We start from the raw sequence: 18,632 nt of genomic DNA on the forward strand, positions 1-18,632 counted from the left end.
TGTTTGCGCGCAGTGCAGGTATTCATTCATTCAGTCATTTCTGATACTGTTGTGACATTACATTTATTAAACATGAAAAAGCACTTCTGATAAACATCCATCTCTCTGTTTTACCCAACGTGTAAAACACACAACTTACATGTTGACAGACTGGAGTGTGAGTGTGTGTGTGTGTGTGTGTGTGTGTGTGTGTGTGTGTAGATCTCCCCCAAAAAATGTTGTAAATATACATGCATAAGAATCTCCAACATTTATTCTGTAACGTTTAGAACTTTAAAAGGATATACGGCCACGAGAGATGGTCCATTTATATACTATAGCTATATGCTTCCAGTACAAAGTGTACATCTACATACACATAAACATATTATATATATCGTCATCGTTAGAAGCAGCAGCGTTCTCATCAGATACACACGCGTCTATAAGCCGGACAGCTAATGAAGGTCAGCCTGTAAGTCTTCATATAAGAATATTCACATGCAGGTGAGAGTTTTGGCACACAGGAGCTTTTTTGTTTACATCTGATATTTAGAGGAAATAAAAAAGATACATAATAATAATAATTCAAGGGCTCCACGATACAATTCACAGACCAGCTGCAATTCCTAAAGATTTCTATTTACACATAACAGACACGCGTCCTTCAGTACAGCCACAGACCTCAAAATAAGATCACAGAAGTCACAAAAATAATAAAATAAAATAAAATAAAAAATAGTACCATACTCCTTAACTTACCATGAGCTGAAATATTAGCGTATTTTTGAAGAGTTCAGATATACAGCCTGTATAAGTGCTAGGCAATATACAGAATATTGGTGTTGATGTCCAATCAAAAACATGTCCCATCTGTTTGTAGTTTTCTCTATGGTTTGAACCCTGTGGCTGACTCTTATTTTTACATTGACCTCAATTCAGAGTTAAGGACATTTTTGCCTTCTCCTGTAAAGTCACTATTTTGGAGATACATGGTTTTCATTGGACAGCGATGATATAATTCAATGTCAGTCGCTATGCAATTTTCAGTTTAGTGAGATAACGAGGAGTTAATTAGTAAGAATGAGTTTGTGTATAATTTACTGGGGGCAAGACAAAAACATTTACAAAATAAAAAATAATAATACTAAAAAAAAAAAAAATATATATATATATATATATATATATATATATATATATTGTATTTTACGTTTTGACCTCAGAATTGATCAGTTAGCCAGATAACGCAAGTCCAAAGTTAAGCTTGTCCAACAAGAGAAGAGCAATCCAAGACTCCGGTCTATAAGAGGCGGACAATGTGATGATACAGTGATAAATGGCAAGATTCTCTGAAAATTATGGATGATTTTATTACACAGAGTAGAATTAGTTATGTTTAATAGGTGTAGTGCAGTTTTATTATTCATTTAAAACATATTATTTTTGTTGTGCTAAATAATGTAACACAAAATGCAGATTGTGTACCAGATTTTAAAAACTCTCTGTTTAAGTATGATGATATAATATTTTTTGCCATAACTTCCAGCCCATCAAAGTTACATTTCCTTTGGTCCAAAGCTTCTCGGAGCTCAAGCGTGAATCGAAAAACACAAACCGGAAACCTGACCAAACGTTAAAGCTATATATTTATGTTTATATGATGATTAATAGGGCTGGGCAATATGACGATATTTTTTGGTATTGTGATGAATTTTGTTACTGTGGTCGACAGTCGAGGATATCTAGGATACTTCTGGTGCTTAATAAACACTGATCAGCTGCAGGTTTCATTACAGACAGTGTAATTAGATGAAGTTCAGGAGAAAACTGAATAGTAGTTTTTTAGAATCTGTGGCTGCTGATGTATTTAGTCTGTAATTAATGTGATACATACTGTGGATCATGAAAAATGTCTAGAAATATTGTGATAGTATTATTTTTTTTTTAATTGCCCAGCTCCATTTACTGTATTACAATTCTGTCTGTTGGGTAGTTTTTAACATTTAAAAAAAAAAAAAAAAAAAAAAAACTTGATTTGATTAAATTGAAGTATGAAATTTTTATCATTAACTAAACTCAACTGGTCACTATTAGATGTGATTCCTTCATTTTTGACCAATCAGAACCAGCTCTGTGCCGTTTCAACTCATCATATTAAATGTAGTTATTGAACATAACTGGAATAATAATAAACTGAAGAATCATTACTTTAAACTGATCAGCCATAACATTAGTACCATGTGAGGTTAAACACACATTGTTTATCTTCATCTACAGTGTCTCCTGTCTAAGGGGTGGATTAACATATATTAGGCAGCGAGTGAAGGAGCAGTCAGTTCTTGAAGGTGATGAAGGTGATGAAGCAGGAAAAATGGACAAGCGTAAGAATCTGAGACACTTTGACAAGAACCAAACTGTGATGTTCTAGATAATGACTGGGTCAGAACATCTCCAGAACATCAGCAAGCAGGTCTTGTAAGGTGTTGCCTCTGGTATGCAGTGGTCAGTACCTACCAAAAGTGCTCCAAGGAAGAAGGACAACCGGTATACTAGCGACAGGGTCATGGGTGCCTAAGTCTCACTGATACTAATGGAGTTCCCGCCCACCTCACAACCTACAGGACTTCCTTCAGAGGTCTCGTGGAGTCCATGCCTCAAATGGTCAGATCTGTCTACTTAGTATTAAGCATATTATGGTTCTAATGTTATGGCTGATTGGTGTGATACTGCAACTGATCAATACCGCCCAGCACTAGCCTTGGAAACTGTACACTTTACATGATGCCAGCTTTCTAGGAGGAATATCAACCCTTAGAGGCTCACAATGGACTTACAGGTTCTGAGTGACGTCACAGGGACGTTATGGCTCTAAGGTGTCCGTGTGAAGGTGGTTAGAAATGACGTCACTGCTCAGTGTGACCTTAAGCCCCCAGTGGAGGGAACCTTCTGCCAGGTCAGTGTCCATTCCCACCTTCAGATAGAATCCTGTTCGGCTCAGTGAACCTGGCTGTGAGTAAATAAAATAGAGCCGGTCCAGGTACCAGAGCCAACAGAGGCAAATCCTGACTCAGTTTGTTCAATCGGGTGATCGATATGATGCCGTACGCGTGCAGGAGCCAATGGCTGAACAGCACCACCAGCCGCTTCTTTTTGGCAACAAGATTCTTGAAAGACTGCGGGAAGAGAACAGAGTAGCCACATGAGAGGCGGCTCGCAATCCACCCAGCCCAGAAGTCCAAACACAGGCTGGATACGTCCTGTGTATACAGTGGTGGTTTCGCTGGTGCTGCTGATGGTGGTGGAGGCTATTGTCAGATACAACTACTAGAATAAAAACAACTAATTATGTCCTAATTATACCAATTAGTGTGCTTATTGTGTGTGGGCCTTAAATTCTGTACCACCTTAGTTTCAGTGCTATGTTAATTAAAGTACTACCTTAAATTTAGTGTCAGTGTAAACTCAGTACTATCTTCAGCAAGGCGCAACCATAATAAATCATAGTGCTTGTGCTAATATGGTGAGAACTGGGAGTCTTACCTGTATCTCTGACGCGGACATATAAACTGCCAAGGTGACCAAAGACAGCACCAAAATAATGTATGGGAAGGCATAATCTGATTAAAAGACAAGAAGAACATTAATAAGATCTCAAACAACAGCGTCTCAAACTGCACTCCTAAAGAAAGACCACAGAACTGCTCATCAGTTCCTTACCAACCTGAATCAGGTGTTCAATCAAGAAGAAATTAAATAAAAATAATAATAAATAAATAAATAAATAAATAAAAAATACATATACATTGTGTGTGTGTATTCAATAAATTAATGAAATAAAATAATAAATTACATACATATAAAATACAATTAATTAATTAATTAAAATAATGAAATAAAATAATAATAAATAACTAAAAGAAAATAAAAATAATACATAGACATACATATATACATTTATATACACATACAAAATAGAAATGACTATAACAATTAGGGGTTATCATGCATGCGGTAGTACGTGTGTATCTATACATACATACATACATACACACACACACACACACACACACACACACACACATATATACATATATACATATATGTGTATGTGTATGTGTGTGTGTGTGTGTGTGTGTGTGTGTGTAAGTAAATATATTGTTATAGTGGAGGTGTTTCACAGACACAAAAACATCCAAATGCACCAATCTGAACACCGCTTGTCTGCAAGTTGTCCAAAAGGAATACCTACAGAGCAGACCTCCTCCCACTGCTTGCAGAACAGTGAGGATGGGGAAGAAATAGAGGGCAGCATAGATGCTTTTGAAGCGGTCAGTCTTCCCCAAACCACACGCTATCTTCTTCACCAGGAGCGGCCGCAGCATCATCATGAGGACCAGGCAGAAGGCGTAATAGATAAGCACAATGGTGTACCTGCAGAGCACACCAGTAAAGTGTCAGCTACACAGCAGCCTTAATTATACACCACATGTCCAAAAGTTTGTGGACACTCCTTCTAGCTACTTTAAGTTGCACCAATTGCTGACATAGACGTACAAATGCACATACATACACAGCTTGTCTAGTCCCTGTAGAGAAGAAGTACTGCCAATAGAATAGGACTCCCTGAAGCAGATCAAAATATTAGCGCCATGCTGCCTAATGCCAGGCGTGGGCTAGAGGGGTATAATAAAGCCCCCCAGCATTGAGGAGCTGTGGAGCAGTGGAAGAACTGTGTTCTCTGGAATGATGGTGGTGGAGCTCCATCCAGTACTTTTAAGATGAGCTGGGTGGAGATCACCATCAACCAACATTCTGACCTCACTAACGCTCTTGTCACTGAATGCAATCAAATCCTCACAGCAATGCTCCTCCAAAATCTAATAGTCTTCTTCACTGGACAGTAGAGACAGTTACTCCAACAAAAGCAGAAGCAACTATTTTTAATATCCTTAATTTCAGAAGAAACAGTAAATGAGCAGGTGTCCCAATACTTTTGTCCATTAAGTGTACACCAGATTTCAGTACATATTTACCGGCCCCTGAGTTACTGACTCCAGCATTCAGTTATTAAATGCAAGCTAAAATGTGCAGTGATGCATCACTCTGCTCATAATCCAGGAGAGGAAGCTACTCACAGAGGAAACACAGCTTCCTGAGTGCAGTGCAGCGTGGTGACGTAGTCAGGGCTGGGGTTGTAGAGCATCGTGTACCAGTCAGACAGCATCTGGACACGGCAGGAGCGGATGGTGAGCTGGCCAACTGGATCGCTCACCAGCAGAGTGACCACTGCTGCAGCGCTGCACTCGAAGAGGGCAGTGATGTGCTGGAACAGGGCGCTGGAGCTACGGGCGTAGCGGAAAACACAAGCATGGTTTTTGAAAAAATTAAGGCCATTACAGTTTACACTGTTCCAGAACTACGTATGAGCTAATAGAGACATCTAGAAACATATTACATTTTAATGAATTATTGTATTACATTACTATGAATATGAATTTAATCACTGTCCAAAAAATAAATAAATAAAAAATCAATTTCTATTTATTTAATTTGGACACAGCAGCGACCAAACCTATGTATTGATATATATTAAAATATGATATTTTATCGTATCGTGATAAATTTGGTTATTGTGACAATAATAAGCCTCTCTAATCATATGGAGGAGACTGTTAATGTTAATAAACACTGATCAGCTGCAGGTTTCATTACTAACAGTGTGATTAGACTGAAGGGTTCATTAGATGAAGAGCAGCAGATGTTGAGTAGAAATCACTGGATTCAGTACAGGAGAGGATCTGAATATTAGTTTATAAGAATCTGTCGCTACTGATGCTGATTTACCTGTGATTGCAGGTGATGTATCGTGATAAATATCGTGTATCAGGGAAAAACGTCATTAAATATCGTGATACAGCATTTTTACCATATCACCCAGCCCTACTCTGCACTTAAACTTCCATAAAACATTAAAAAAACAAGGTTTCTGCACGATAGTGACAAGAAATTTACAGAAATGACCTGACGTGCTCATCCAGAACTCTTACATGTGAATCAAGTCACACAGGTCCCATAATGTAGAGTTAGGAGTCTTACCCAAGCCATATAATATGACATATACAGAAATCGATGGTACACCTTCCTTGGGCACCTGGTGCGCCATCGATTTATGCATATGTAATATTATATCTATATATCTATAGCTCTACAACATCCAAGGGTTAGTATCCTAGAAACCATGAATTTTGTGGGATGTTCTGGAGCCGCCGTAGTGAAGGTGTCTTGAGAATGCACTTCTCGTACAATGAGGGCCTCGCAACAGAATGTGGTGCCAGAGGGGGCCGAGGACTGAGGGGGCCGGCGAGTGCTACAGAGCAATCTGTGCCCCCACTGCGGAGCAGCTAACCTCTATAATAAACTCCTTCCATGCCGTGTCAGGGGTGGTCATTCCCACTATTACGTAGGTGGTCATAATGTTCTGATATATGTTGCATAAATGATCGTTAATAACAGGGTGGTATTACCATGGTTACTGTTTATCTGATCTGAATACATGTAACACAAGGGGTAGCTTTACCTTTTCTTCCCAGAATACCATTCAATAAAGAACCAGTGCAGAACCAGAGGAAGCATGGCCATGAAGCCCAGGTACAGCCAGTCGTACAGCTCAGGAGAGAGCTCACATTTTTTGCAGATTTTCTCTATGGTGGTCCTCTCTCCGCGAGGGCAAACCTGGCAGATCATATAACAGTTTTTTAAGTTTCAGGAATGTCAGCATTAACAGAGGACCTTTCTGTGTGGGCTGTGATTCTCTCAGCAAAAGGAAGTTTGAAACTGACAGGGGCAGTGGTGCTCAGCGGTTAGAGCTCCGGGCTATTGAGGACAGGGTTGTGGGTTCGATACCCGGGCTCGGCAAGCTGCAACTGTTGGGCCCTTGAGCACTCTCTTTGCTCCCCAGGCGCTGGATGTGTGTGTGCTCACTGCCCCTAGTTCACTAGTGTGTGTGTAAGTGTGTGTTCACTACCACAGATGGGTCAAATGTGGACACATTTCGCTGTACACAGTACAGTGACAAATACACGCATCTTTTTACCAGATTTACAGCCCTGTAAAGAACACGTATTGCATTTACATTAATAAATAACAAGCAAATAGACAAATTAACAACTTCAGATTAAGACTGACACTATTTTATGATAATGAACGTTATGAGAGGAAAAAAAAAAAAAAAAAAAAGAGGTAAAGCTTGAGATTTATACGCATCAACAACACTAGAATTTATCATCACACCATGATGCCCATCTCTGTACAGCAATACTGATAATACACTAAACACTACACGCTTCAGAACACGCAGAGCTCCCAGATTCCTGCTAGCTAGCACGTCCTTAAGGCTGCAAAGGGGTGGAATATTTCCGATACTTTTCCAGTAAATTACCGATAACGTTCCAAGGGAAGCTTTTGCAATATTCCAGAATGAAAACCAAAATGTACAATTTTGGAAACTTTGGGAATTGATTGGAATTAGTAGGAAATATTGGATAATGTATCATACACTATCAGCAATGTAGGATAAGATAAGATAATCCTTTATTAGTCCCACAGTGGGGACATTCTCAGTGTCCCAGCAGCAAGGGGACAGCAAGACACTCAGATACAAAAACTTAGATAAATTACCAATATAAACACAATAGAAATAATAGAAGTAAAAAACTCAAAAACAATAAATAACAATATTATTTACAGATAATTGCAAATGACTCTTAATTGCACATGGTGGTGGTGGGGGGGTGGGGGTGTATTGCACACTGTATTTTTACATTGAGGGATCTCTATTCCCTGAACATGTGTGTGTAGTTTACTGGTTTTTGTCAACAGCAGACATGACACATAATACAAATAAATTTACCAAGGGAATAAACGGGTAATTATGGGAATTAACAGGAATGAATGGTAATAAATGGAAATATTCAAAGCTGAAGGTGAGAGAATTACATATAGTTGTTTAAAATAATAAGATAATTAGATATGACACCAAAGCTGCTCCTCAATCCCAGACACATGGCACATTACACACTGCATGGCTATTAAAAAAACCACACCCCCTGCCGCACTGTCCATTCCTCCAGCACATGTCCAGCACATGTCCAGATGATTTCTAAAAACCTGACACTCATCACTACTGAAAGCCCCACTTAGACCAAAGGACTTATTACCAAAGGTAATATTTAATATTTTTATTATCAGTAACAGCACTGAAACATTTCATAACTACCAAATCAAGGTGGAACCTCACAGCTGTTCGCTATCAGAATCAGAAAGGTTTAACCAGCAATTTCATTTAAGACTAGTTTACCAAGGCTGGCAGGCTAGCAAGAGGTTAGCATAGATAGCTAGCTATCTATATTTATTGCCTCAACAGTAACCAAGAAAGAAGACTTATTAATTATTTATTATTATTATTATATTAACATCAAATCAAATAAAGGTATTTTCCCACAAGCTAGTGATGGGTGCTGGACAGTGCAGCAGGGGGTGTAATGTGCCATATAGCAGCTTTGCTATTCAACTGTTTTGGTATCATATCTAATTCATATCTTGTTTTAGCCAGGATTATCCTTCAGTAGATTTTTTTAACAACTATATGTAATTTTCTCACCTTTAGTTTTTAATTTTCCCATTTTATTCCTATAATTATCTGTTTATTCTCATGAGAAATTTCCTAACTTTAAAAATTCCTGAAATTTTTCCACCCTACATGTCCTTGATTTTTCGGGCAGCAGAACAAATGACTGTGTCTAATAAACTGTTCATTTTATTTTTCTTATAATATCTAGTAATTTTGTAGTTTTGAGGTCAGAGAAGCTTTAACAGAGAAAAAGCTTGACCAACTTTTTAAGAGATAAATGGATGATCAGTGATTGGGCTGGATTACGCTGAGAGGCTAGGCAGACCTACAGCAGGGGACAAGTTGGGGACAAACTTGCTAAGATGATTAATTTGCATTAAAAAAGAATTAATTGTGTGTAAATGTGATCTATACTCTGTATAATAATGAAGAAGCTGCACATGAGCCTAAGGTCACAGTGCCCAATGCCGAGTGTGGGCTACAGGGGTATAACTCCCCCCCCCCCAGGTTTGGGCTGTGGAGCTGCGGCACTACGAGACACTGAGGTCACACAACCTGCTGAAATGAGTGCTGTCCTGATACTCACCCCACATTCTCCCTCTATTGATCCATTTATGCTGTTTATGATGGTCTTTCCACAGTACAGTCCGGGACAGGTGGAGCTCATTGACACAGCTACAGCAGAGCACAGACATAATAAAGATTTAACCCTCAATAACACACAGCCTACAGCTTTAGATTTCACATCTTAATTAGGATTTAATTAAATTAGGATAAACAAAGTCACAATGGTGTGGTACGTTTGATGGTATCCGTATATCTATATATATACTTTTACTTTTATTCTAGTTACTGTTATTATTTTTATATTGTATTTCTGTGCTATATTGTGTAACTGCTACTGCTAAAATTCCTGTAGGATCAATAAAGTAGATCTATCTATTTGATGGATGGATGGATAGTTTACACACATTTATTTTTTTTTTTAGATTTGCCACTATTTTACCATCATCACCTTACATATGAAACCGAGCTCTTTAACAACCAATAACACACCTGTACCAGGTATAAGTTAGATTAGTTCATTAGAGTTCATAATTGCTTGGTTCAGGTGTTATAAAACTAGAATAGATATAAAAACGTGACCCGTGTGAGATCTAATGTGGGTCTCGCAGGAAACTCTGGCCAAACTATTGCTTTACAGGAAAATGTCTCTGATAATCATAATTACATGGTTCAGGTGTAAAACGCTTAAACCCAGAGCTGTGGTTCTACAGTGGAGGTGAAGGGAAGCAGACGTCTGAAAAGTTCAAAAAGCTCCTCACAGATGATGATGATGGACACCTGATGGTGATGAAGACGCTGCCTGATGCCTGTTCTGAGACGACCACGGCCCAAAACGTTTTAAAAATCAATTAATGGTGGAGGGATGAGACTAATCCCAGAACCACTGAATTATGCAGACAGACAGATCTGTCTGTCATCACACTGACTGTTGCTGCAATGTGTGACTCTCTGGGATTAATAGAGAGATCTGTCTATATATCTGTCTGTCTCTCTATCTGTCTGTCTCTGTCTATCTATTTATCTGTCTGTCTATATATCTATTTGTCTGTCAGTCTGTCTATGTTTGTCTGCCTGGGTACATCTATCTATCTATCTATCTATCTGTGTCTATCTATTGGTCCATCTATTTATTGATCTATCTGTCTGTTTATCTATACCTGTCTCTCTATATCTATCTATCTATCTATGTCTATCTATCTACCTGTCTGTCTGTATCTGTCTATCTATATATCTGTGCCTGTCTATCTATCTGTCTGTCTGTCTGTCTGTCTCTATCTATCTATCTATCTATGTCTATCTATCGGTCTGTATCTGTCTGTCTTGGTCTATCTAATTGTCTGTCTGTCTGTCTGTCTTGGTCTATCTATTTGTCTGTCTGTCTGTCTTGGTCTATCTAATTGTCTGTCTGTCTGTCTGTCTGTCTTGGTCTATCTATTTGTCTGTCTGTCTGTCTGTCTGTCTTGGTCTATCTATATATCTGTCTGTCTGTCTGTCTGGGTCTATCTATCTATGTCTATCTATCGGTCTGTATCTGTCTGTCTATATATCTGTCTGTCTGTCTTGGTCTATCTATATATCTGTCTGTCTGTCTGGGTCTATCTAGCTATGTCTATCTATCGGTCTGTATCTGTCTGTCTATATATCTGTCTGTCTGCCTTGGTCTATCTATATATCTGTATCCGTTTTATCTGTCTAGGTCTATCTAGGTCTCTATGTGCCTGTCTATCTATATATCTGTCTATGTATATATCTGTCTGTCTGTCTGGGTCTATCTATCTATGTCTATCTATCGGTCTGTATCTGTCTGTCTTGGTCTATCTATTTGTCTGTCTGTCTGTCTTGGTCTATCTATTTATCTGTCTGTCTGTCTTGGTCTATCTATTTATCTGTCTGTCTGTCTTGGTCTATCTGTCTGTCTGTCTTGGTCTATCTATATATCTGTCTGTCTGTCTGGGTCTATCTATATATCTGTCTGTCTGTCTGGGTCTATCTATCTATGTCTATCTATCGGTCTGTATCTGTCTATCTATCTGTCTATCTATATATCTGTATCTGTTTTATCTGTCTAGGTCTATCTAGGTCTCTATGTATCTGTCTATCTATATATCTGTCTGTCTGGGTCTATCTATCTATGTCTATATATCTGTCTGTCTGTTTATCAATCTAGGTCTCTATGTATCTGTCTATCTATCTATCTGTCTGTCTGTCTGTCTGTCTGTCTGTTTCTGTTTATCAATCTAGGTCTCTATGTATCTGTCTATCTATGTGGGTCAATCTGTCTATCTATCCGTCTGTCTGTCTGCATATTTGTCCAGTACTGTGTAAAAGACATAAGAAAATTATACGTAAAGCTGTTTGTCTCAGCAGTACGAGCTTATCTGCCCTCATCATCATCACCATCATCATCATCATCATCATCCTCACCATCATCATCATCACCACCATTCCATATAAAGCTCAGAAGACACGTGGAGCTTCACTGGAGGGTTTGGATAGTTAATTAAGTGGCTATAATTTTGGACAGATCTGTTGGAGCACGGCTGGACTCCTCAGTTCTGCTCGCCCCCCATCTAAACCCCAAACTGCCATGACCCCAGACAGACCAGCAGTGAGAGGCACTGCACAACTGACCACCCCCGGCTTCCCAATAAACACTGTACTACCCCCTGTTCCCCTAAATGTCCTGGACTGCAGTTACCGGCTGGATCTAAGGCGCATGTCTCCGACTCCTGTAGCCACCCAGACAGGTAGCTAGCTTAGCTTAGCTTAGCTTAGCTCGGCTCGGAAAAGGTGGCCGATAAAGCTATTAACAGCACATATCTCGCACTTACTCAACACGGCGAATATGATGGCGTGTGTTTCTACTCACCCATCGCTCAATCACCAAACCTGCTGATTTAAACAACCGAGAAAACAGCTCGGTGTAGCCAGGTAGCTGCTAACAGGCGGCCACATTTACCAGCGATGAAGACGCCGCGTCTCCAACAGCGCTGAGAGCGTGTGAGCGCCCTCTGTGGAGACCCACGGTAACCCCGCCGCACTGGAGACTCTTAACTTTATCACTTTATTCGCTTTTGTTTTAAACCTTTAAGCCCGAAACATGAAATCATTGACAGAAAAACATGTTATTTAAAATCTGATATTTTATATTTTATTTTATTATTATTATTTTTTTTAAAGAAATTAAATAACACTTTAATATGACTTTTATTTTGTATTATGTTTAATACATCCGGAATGTAGAAAAAAACTCCAGAAATTTGACAAATAAAACAAAATATAAATATGTTGATTGTTCCTTTGAATATTCATGCGCGGGCTTTGGTTGTACACTTAAAAAAATTTGATTTAAATAATCAAATATATATTTTTAAATATTTGATTATTATGTTATTTATTTATTTATTTTTTACACTGGCGGAGCTGTCGTCATGGCAACGGTTCTAAACGTCACTGCTTGCGATGTGAATCCCGCCTGTATTCAGGAAAGCCCCGCCCTTGTGCGTTCTAATTGGCCAGTGGTGACTCGCCTCCTGCGTTGTGATTGGCTAGTAGCTCACACTCACAAGCCGTCAGCCACTGGACGATAAACAGATAAATAATGCAGATAAACAATAATCCTGCTTATTTACCTGCATTTTTATTGTTGAGGAGGGAAAATATGTATAAAATATACTGATACTACTACTACTAATAATAATAATAACAAAATATTTAAATTAAAATTAGAAATAGAAATGATCGTACATAATATAAAATAAAATGTTTTACACACGTTTACATATATACATATATTATTTAACATATTAAATATGTATTCTTTGCTTATTACCTGGCCAGTTAAAATGTTACTTTTAACAGTATGTGTTTCTGTCTGTAACAAAACATTTTATAAGATATAATATAATATAATAAATACAAATAAGCATAAATGCAGTACTCAGAATATGTTGCTTTAATGTATTTGCTATAAACTAGTGTGTAAGTATCTAATTAATACTGATACATTTCTAGAAAGCTTTAAAATAAAACGCCCAGAATATAATAATAATAATAATAATAATAATATTTATTATTATTAATATTAATATTATAACAACGAAACGAAATATTTAAAATAGAAATAGAAATAGAAATGATTGTATATAATATCAAATAAAATATTTCACACACATTTACATATATACATTATTTTACATATTAAATATGTATTCTATGCTTATTTTACCTAGCAAGTAAAAATATTAATTTCAACAGTAAATGTGTTTCTGCGTGTAATAAAACATTTTATAAGATTATAATAAATGCAAATAAGCATAAATGCAGTACTCAGAATATGTTGCTTTAATGTATTTACTATAAACTAGTGTGTAAGTATCTAATTAATACTGATACATTTCTAGAAAGCTTTAAAATAAAACGCCCAGAATATAATAATAATAATAATAATAATAATAATAATAATAATAATAACATGATTTGTGTATTTGAAAAGTAAAATATAAATATGAATACATCAATACAATTCAATAACAGTTGATAAATACACACCATATTATAATATTATATTAATACAATGTAATAATGTATTTTATCGTGCAGTTAGCCATAAAATAACGAAATACGTAACAGCGACCAAACAGCCAATCCCAGCGCAGAAGGGCGTGGCGTTGCCCGAATACGGGTGTGTTTAATAGAGCCACACTGGGGCTCCAGCGGAGGCTGCAGGGAGGCGCAGGGAGGCGCAGGGAGGCGCCTTCAGATGGAGAGACGCGGTTTTAACGTGCAGCTCGAAGCCCTGCTGATATGGGTGACCACAGGCGGACGCTGACGGGCCAGGTCTGGTGTTTTCGTGCGGATCTGGCTTTACTGTGACCCCGCGAACCCTTCCTGACACTGCCGGGGCTGAAAGGAGGAGAGGGAAAGGGATGCATCCTCCTCTGCTCTGTGGATTCGTGCCAGTGGGGTCCAATGGCGAGCGACATGGACAACAACAGATCCAGATCAGGTCTGATTTTGGATTTTGGGAACCAGAGCGGTGTTGGGGCTGGTGGTCCGGCCAAGGGCTCTGGGGGAAACACAGTTCTGCATGGAGTGGCAGTAGCTGCTCAGGCCCTCTTGCTTCTGGCCATATTTCTGCTGTCCAGCTTGGGCAATTCGGCTGTGGTGATGGTCATCATCAAGCACAGGCAGTTGAGGACGGTGACCAATGCTTTTATTATGTCCCTGTCTTTATCTGACTTCCTCACAGCCGTCCTGTGCTTGCCCTTCTCCTTCATGATGCTTTTCAGTAAGGACGGCGCCTGGATGTTTGGGGACCGCTTCTGCGTGGCCAACGGCTTCTTCAACACCTGCTTCGGGATCATCTCCACGCTGACCATGACCCTTATCTCATTTGACCGCTACTATGCCATAGTGAGGCAGCCACAGGAGAAAATTGGCAGGAGGAAGGCCATGCATCTGCTGGTGGCGGTCTGGCTGTCAGCTGTGGTCTTCTCCTTCCCTTGGTACCTTTTCTTTTGGACGTCAGACCACCTAGTGGTCCACAAGCCAGGCTTCTACCACTGCATGTACGTGTTCCACTCTGGGAGCTCCAGAATGGGGACGGCGTACAGCGTGGCCTTGATAGTGGTGTGCTACCTCCTCCCGTTCGCGCTCATGTGCTTCTGCCACTACAACATCTGCAAGACGGTCAGGCTTTCGGAGATCAGGGTGCGTCCGGTGACCACCTACGCTCACCTGCTGCGCTTTTACAGCGAGATGAGGACGGCCACCACGGTGCTCATCATGATCGTCTTCATCATCTTCTGCTGGGGGCCGTACTGCCTGATGGGAATAGTCACCGCAGTCGGAGACTACACCTTCAACCCGGCGATGGACACGGTGGCCATGTGGATGGCGTGGGCCAACGGCGCCATAAACCCTCTGATCTACGCCATAAGGAACCCCAACATATCCATGCTGCTGGGGCGGAGCAGAGAAGAAGGCTATAGGACTAGAAACATTGCGGCCTACCTCTCCAGGACGCGAGCCGACCGGATCAGGGACCGGACGCGGCCGGACAGGATCAGAGACCGTTACGCCAGCCGCCACGGTGCAGGAAGTCGGGTGTCTTCCTCCAGCCCAGCCAATGGTGGAGAAGTGGCCATGTGGGCCTGCAAAAACCCGGCGGTCTTCTTCTGCAGGGATGGCCAGCCGGACACGGCCACTGAAGCAACTGTGCAAAAGACCGAGACGGCCAACACCAGCTTGTGATTCATCTGTTTACTCTGCTTTACTACATTGTGGGACTCGACGGTGCCAAAAAGGGTTCTTTGGGTGATGTTTTAGAACCGGAGGGCTTCAGGTCCGGGCCTGTGTCCCAGTGTCTGGTCCCAGTGTTGTGTGATTGTGTGATTGCTCTGGTCAGCCAATTAGTTCAATCAGTTCAGTGGTCAACCATCACAAAACCCAAAACTGGGAAACTGGGCCCATATTTAAAGACATCTGCACTCAAAGAACCACTTTAGGTTCTAAAAAAAGTGGTTCTAAAAGCAGTCCTTAAGGACCCCTGAGTTGCGATTGGGTTGGGTTGGGTTGGAGCAGACTGGGTTGAGAACCACCGCACTAAAGAACCTTTCCATTGCTTTTGTAAATAAGATACATGAGTTTGAAGAACCTTTTCAAGGTGTAAAGGTTCTAGGAACAACCCTTAAATTGGTGCAGAACCTTTACGTTATTTGAAGGTTCTATAAAATCTTTTCAGACACGGTTCTTTAGGGCAGTCCTCAGGGGATCCCTAGATAGTTCTGTGAAGAAGTGGTTCTCAACAGTCTACATCAGTTAGACAGTGGGAACCACTGCACCAAAGAACCTTTCAGTTGCTTTAGTCCGACGGTACCAGGAACAACCTTGAAACTAGTGCAGAACCTTTACATTATTTAAAGGTCCATTCGCACCTTTTTCAGACATGGTTCTTTAGGGCAGTTCTCAGAAGACCCTCAGATGATTCAGATATTTGCTCCAATCCTGCTGGCAACACTCAGCGATGGAGCAGAAATCTGAACTGGTCCAAGAACCACTGCTGTAGAGAACCAAAAGGGGTTCTTCTGTGGCAGCCAAACTGGGCCCATATTTAAAGACCTCTGCCCTAGAAGAACCTCTTTTGGTTCTACCAAAGTTGTGAGTTGCGATTTGGGTTGGAGCAGACTGGGTTGAGAACCACCGCACTAAAGAACCTTTCCATTGCTTTTATAAATAAGATACATGAGTTTGAAGAACCTTTTCAAGGTGTAAAGGTTCTAGATACAAACCCTTAAATCAGTGTAGAACCTTTACGTTATTTGAAGGTCCATTTGCACCTTTTTTAGACACGTTCTTTAGGGCAGTCCTCAGAAGACCCTCAGACGATTCAGATATTTGCTCCAATCCAACTGGCAACAATGGAGCAGAAATCTGGGCTGGTTCAAGAACCACTGCTGTAGAGAACCAAAATTGGTTCTGTGGCATCACTGATGGAACGCTTCTTTGGGTTCTTCACCATGTTTAATCAGTATTTATTATGGGATTAGAAGCCACACAGATAGATGGACTGGACTGTCCTAGACTAGTCCTGGACTGAACTGCAGTGCCAATGATGCATCAGTATTCACCTTGTTCACATGGTGGCTTGAGCTGAGCAGTGTTCAAGAACCTCTTTTCTACCAGTATTGATCACTTTGATACTTCAATTTCTGAAGGTCCTTTTTTTTCAAGCGCTGTTTTTAAGTCCTACAAAATTCCCTCAGAAGTATCAAATCTCTGCAGTAAAAACGATGATTCTGTAATTTCCAGTATGAGTCTCTCGAATGAGTGCATACAGGCATCACCCAACACGTTCAACAGACAGTTCAATCAGTTCAGTGATCAACCATCACAAAACCCAAAACTGGAAACTGGGCCCATATTTAAAGACATCTGCCCTAGAAGAACCACTTTTGGGTTCTGGGTTGAGAACCACCGCACTAAAGAACCTTTCCATTGCTTTTGTAAATAAGATACATGAGTTTGAAGAACCTTTTCAAGGTGTAAAGGTTCTAGGAACAACCTTAAATTGGTGTAGAACCTTTACATTATTTGAAGGTTCTATAAAATCTTTTCAGACATGGTTCTTTAGGGCAGTCTTCAGAAGACCCTCAGAAATTCAGATATTTGCAGAAATCTGGACTGGTTTAAGAACCACTGCTGTAGGGAACCAAAAGTGGTTCTTCTGTGGCATCAAAACCCAAAACCGGGAAACTGGGCCCATATTTAAAGACCTCTGCACTCGAAGAACCACTTTAGGTTCTAAAAAAAGTGGTTCTCAAAGCAGTCCTTAAGGACCCTCAAGTTGTGAGTTGGGTTGGAGCAGACTGGGTTGAGAACCACCGCACTAAAGAACCTTTCCATTGCTTTTGTAAATAAGATACATGAGTTTAAGGAACCTTTTCAAGGTGTAAAGGTTCTAGGAACATTCCTTAAATCGGTGCAGAACCTTTACGTTAATTGAAGGTTCTATAAAATCTTTTCAGACACGGTTCTTTAGGGCAGTCCTCAGGCGATCCCTAGATAGTTCTGTGAAGAAGTGGTTCTCAAAGACCCACCATCAGCTCCAATTTCTGAACGTTTTGGGGCATCAACGCAGTCGACAGACTGAAGTAATTGAAGTAGCCTGTTTGTACCAATTACTCTGCATAATAAAACAACCGGACAGCAGACCGTCCCTCCTCTGACAAACCACTCATTTTTAACCATGATATCAAGAACTTTCCCAAGAAATGAAGAATTCTCTCAACGATCCTCATAAGGATTTCATCACTGTCACGCAAAAACCTCATATCTCCAAAACTGCAGCCATAGAAGGAAACCCCCTTCTTAACTTTCAATGGAAGTAAATGTGAAATGATTGTATTCCTTTGTATTCACTTTTGAGCATTTCTATTGGTCCGTTCATCATTCTGAAATTTTAATACAGTATAAAGAACAACCAGATTGTCAAAAAGTGAAAAATGGACATAGGAGTTTTTGCCTGACAGCGTATTACTATAAAATACTTCATAATTAACACTGTAACATAAAGCAGATATGACCTCATATTTCTGCCATATGTTAAAAAAACAAGTCCTCTGAGTCCTGAACCCAGTTGTGTGAATGATGCATTAATGCAGTCTGTGGTTCTACAGTATTGAATTCCGATGCCCGGTCCTGACGCTGATCAATTTCCCTATTACATTACATACAGGGTAGTAATTAGTCATCAGTTATGGGAAACTGGAGCTAAAATATGACGCGTGACCAGGGGGCGTCCCAGCTGGGGAAGTAGCAGAACTGATTACCCTCAGCCTCCAACAGGAGCGCAAAAGATTGGCCTTGGTGTAATTCTTCATTTCCACGTAATTAGTGTCAGAACTAAATAATTAATGGCAAAATAATAAGGGTGGATTTTTGCATCCATGAGTCA

At 40.0% G+C, this 18,632-nt stretch overlaps 2 protein-coding genes across 2 annotated transcripts; one reads left to right on the forward strand and one right to left on the reverse strand.

Moving 5' to 3' along the window:
- Nucleotides 1-37: 37 nt before the first annotated feature.
- jkamp (jnk1/mapk8 associated membrane protein) lies at nt 38-12,186 on the reverse strand. The gene is made up of 7 exons (XM_072688970.1): nt 12,045-12,186; nt 9,195-9,283; nt 6,557-6,711; nt 5,115-5,321; nt 4,229-4,410; nt 3,520-3,596; nt 38-3,152 (listed from the first exon to the last, which is right to left on the reverse strand). Exons 1-7 carry the CDS (start codon nt 12,046-12,048, stop codon nt 2,934-2,936), a joined length of 933 nt encoding a protein of 310 aa, XP_072545071.1. The 5' UTR covers nt 12,049-12,186; the 3' UTR covers nt 38-2,933.
- Nucleotides 12,187-13,902: 1,716 nt separating this feature from the next.
- On the forward strand, nt 13,903-17,894 carry gpr135 (G protein-coupled receptor 135). Its single transcript, XM_072690227.1, has one exon. It carries the CDS (start codon nt 14,147-14,149, stop codon nt 15,428-15,430), a length of 1,284 nt encoding a protein of 427 aa, XP_072546328.1. The 5' UTR covers nt 13,903-14,146; the 3' UTR covers nt 15,431-17,894.
- The last annotated feature ends 738 nt before the right edge of the window (nt 17,895-18,632 follow it).

This window comes from Salminus brasiliensis, chromosome 10 (genome assembly GCF_030463535.1).
Source record: "Salminus brasiliensis chromosome 10, fSalBra1.hap2, whole genome shotgun sequence".
Lineage (NCBI taxonomy): Eukaryota > Metazoa > Chordata > Actinopteri > Characiformes > Bryconidae > Salminus > Salminus brasiliensis.

Coding starts and splice junctions, on each gene's coding strand:
- jkamp (XM_072688970.1), bottom strand. Junction 6,712..9,194: donor CAATAGAGGGAGAATGTGGG/GTGAGTATCAGG, acceptor ATGATCTGCCAG/GTTTGCCCTCGCGGAGAGAG. Junction 4,411..5,114: donor CAGGAAGCTGTGTTTCCTCT/GTGAGTAGCTTC, acceptor TGTGCTCTGCAG/GTACACCATTGTGCTTATCT.
- gpr135 (XM_072690227.1), top strand. CDS start 14,147: ATGGCGAGCGACATGGACAACAACAGATCCAGATCAGGTCTGATTTTG.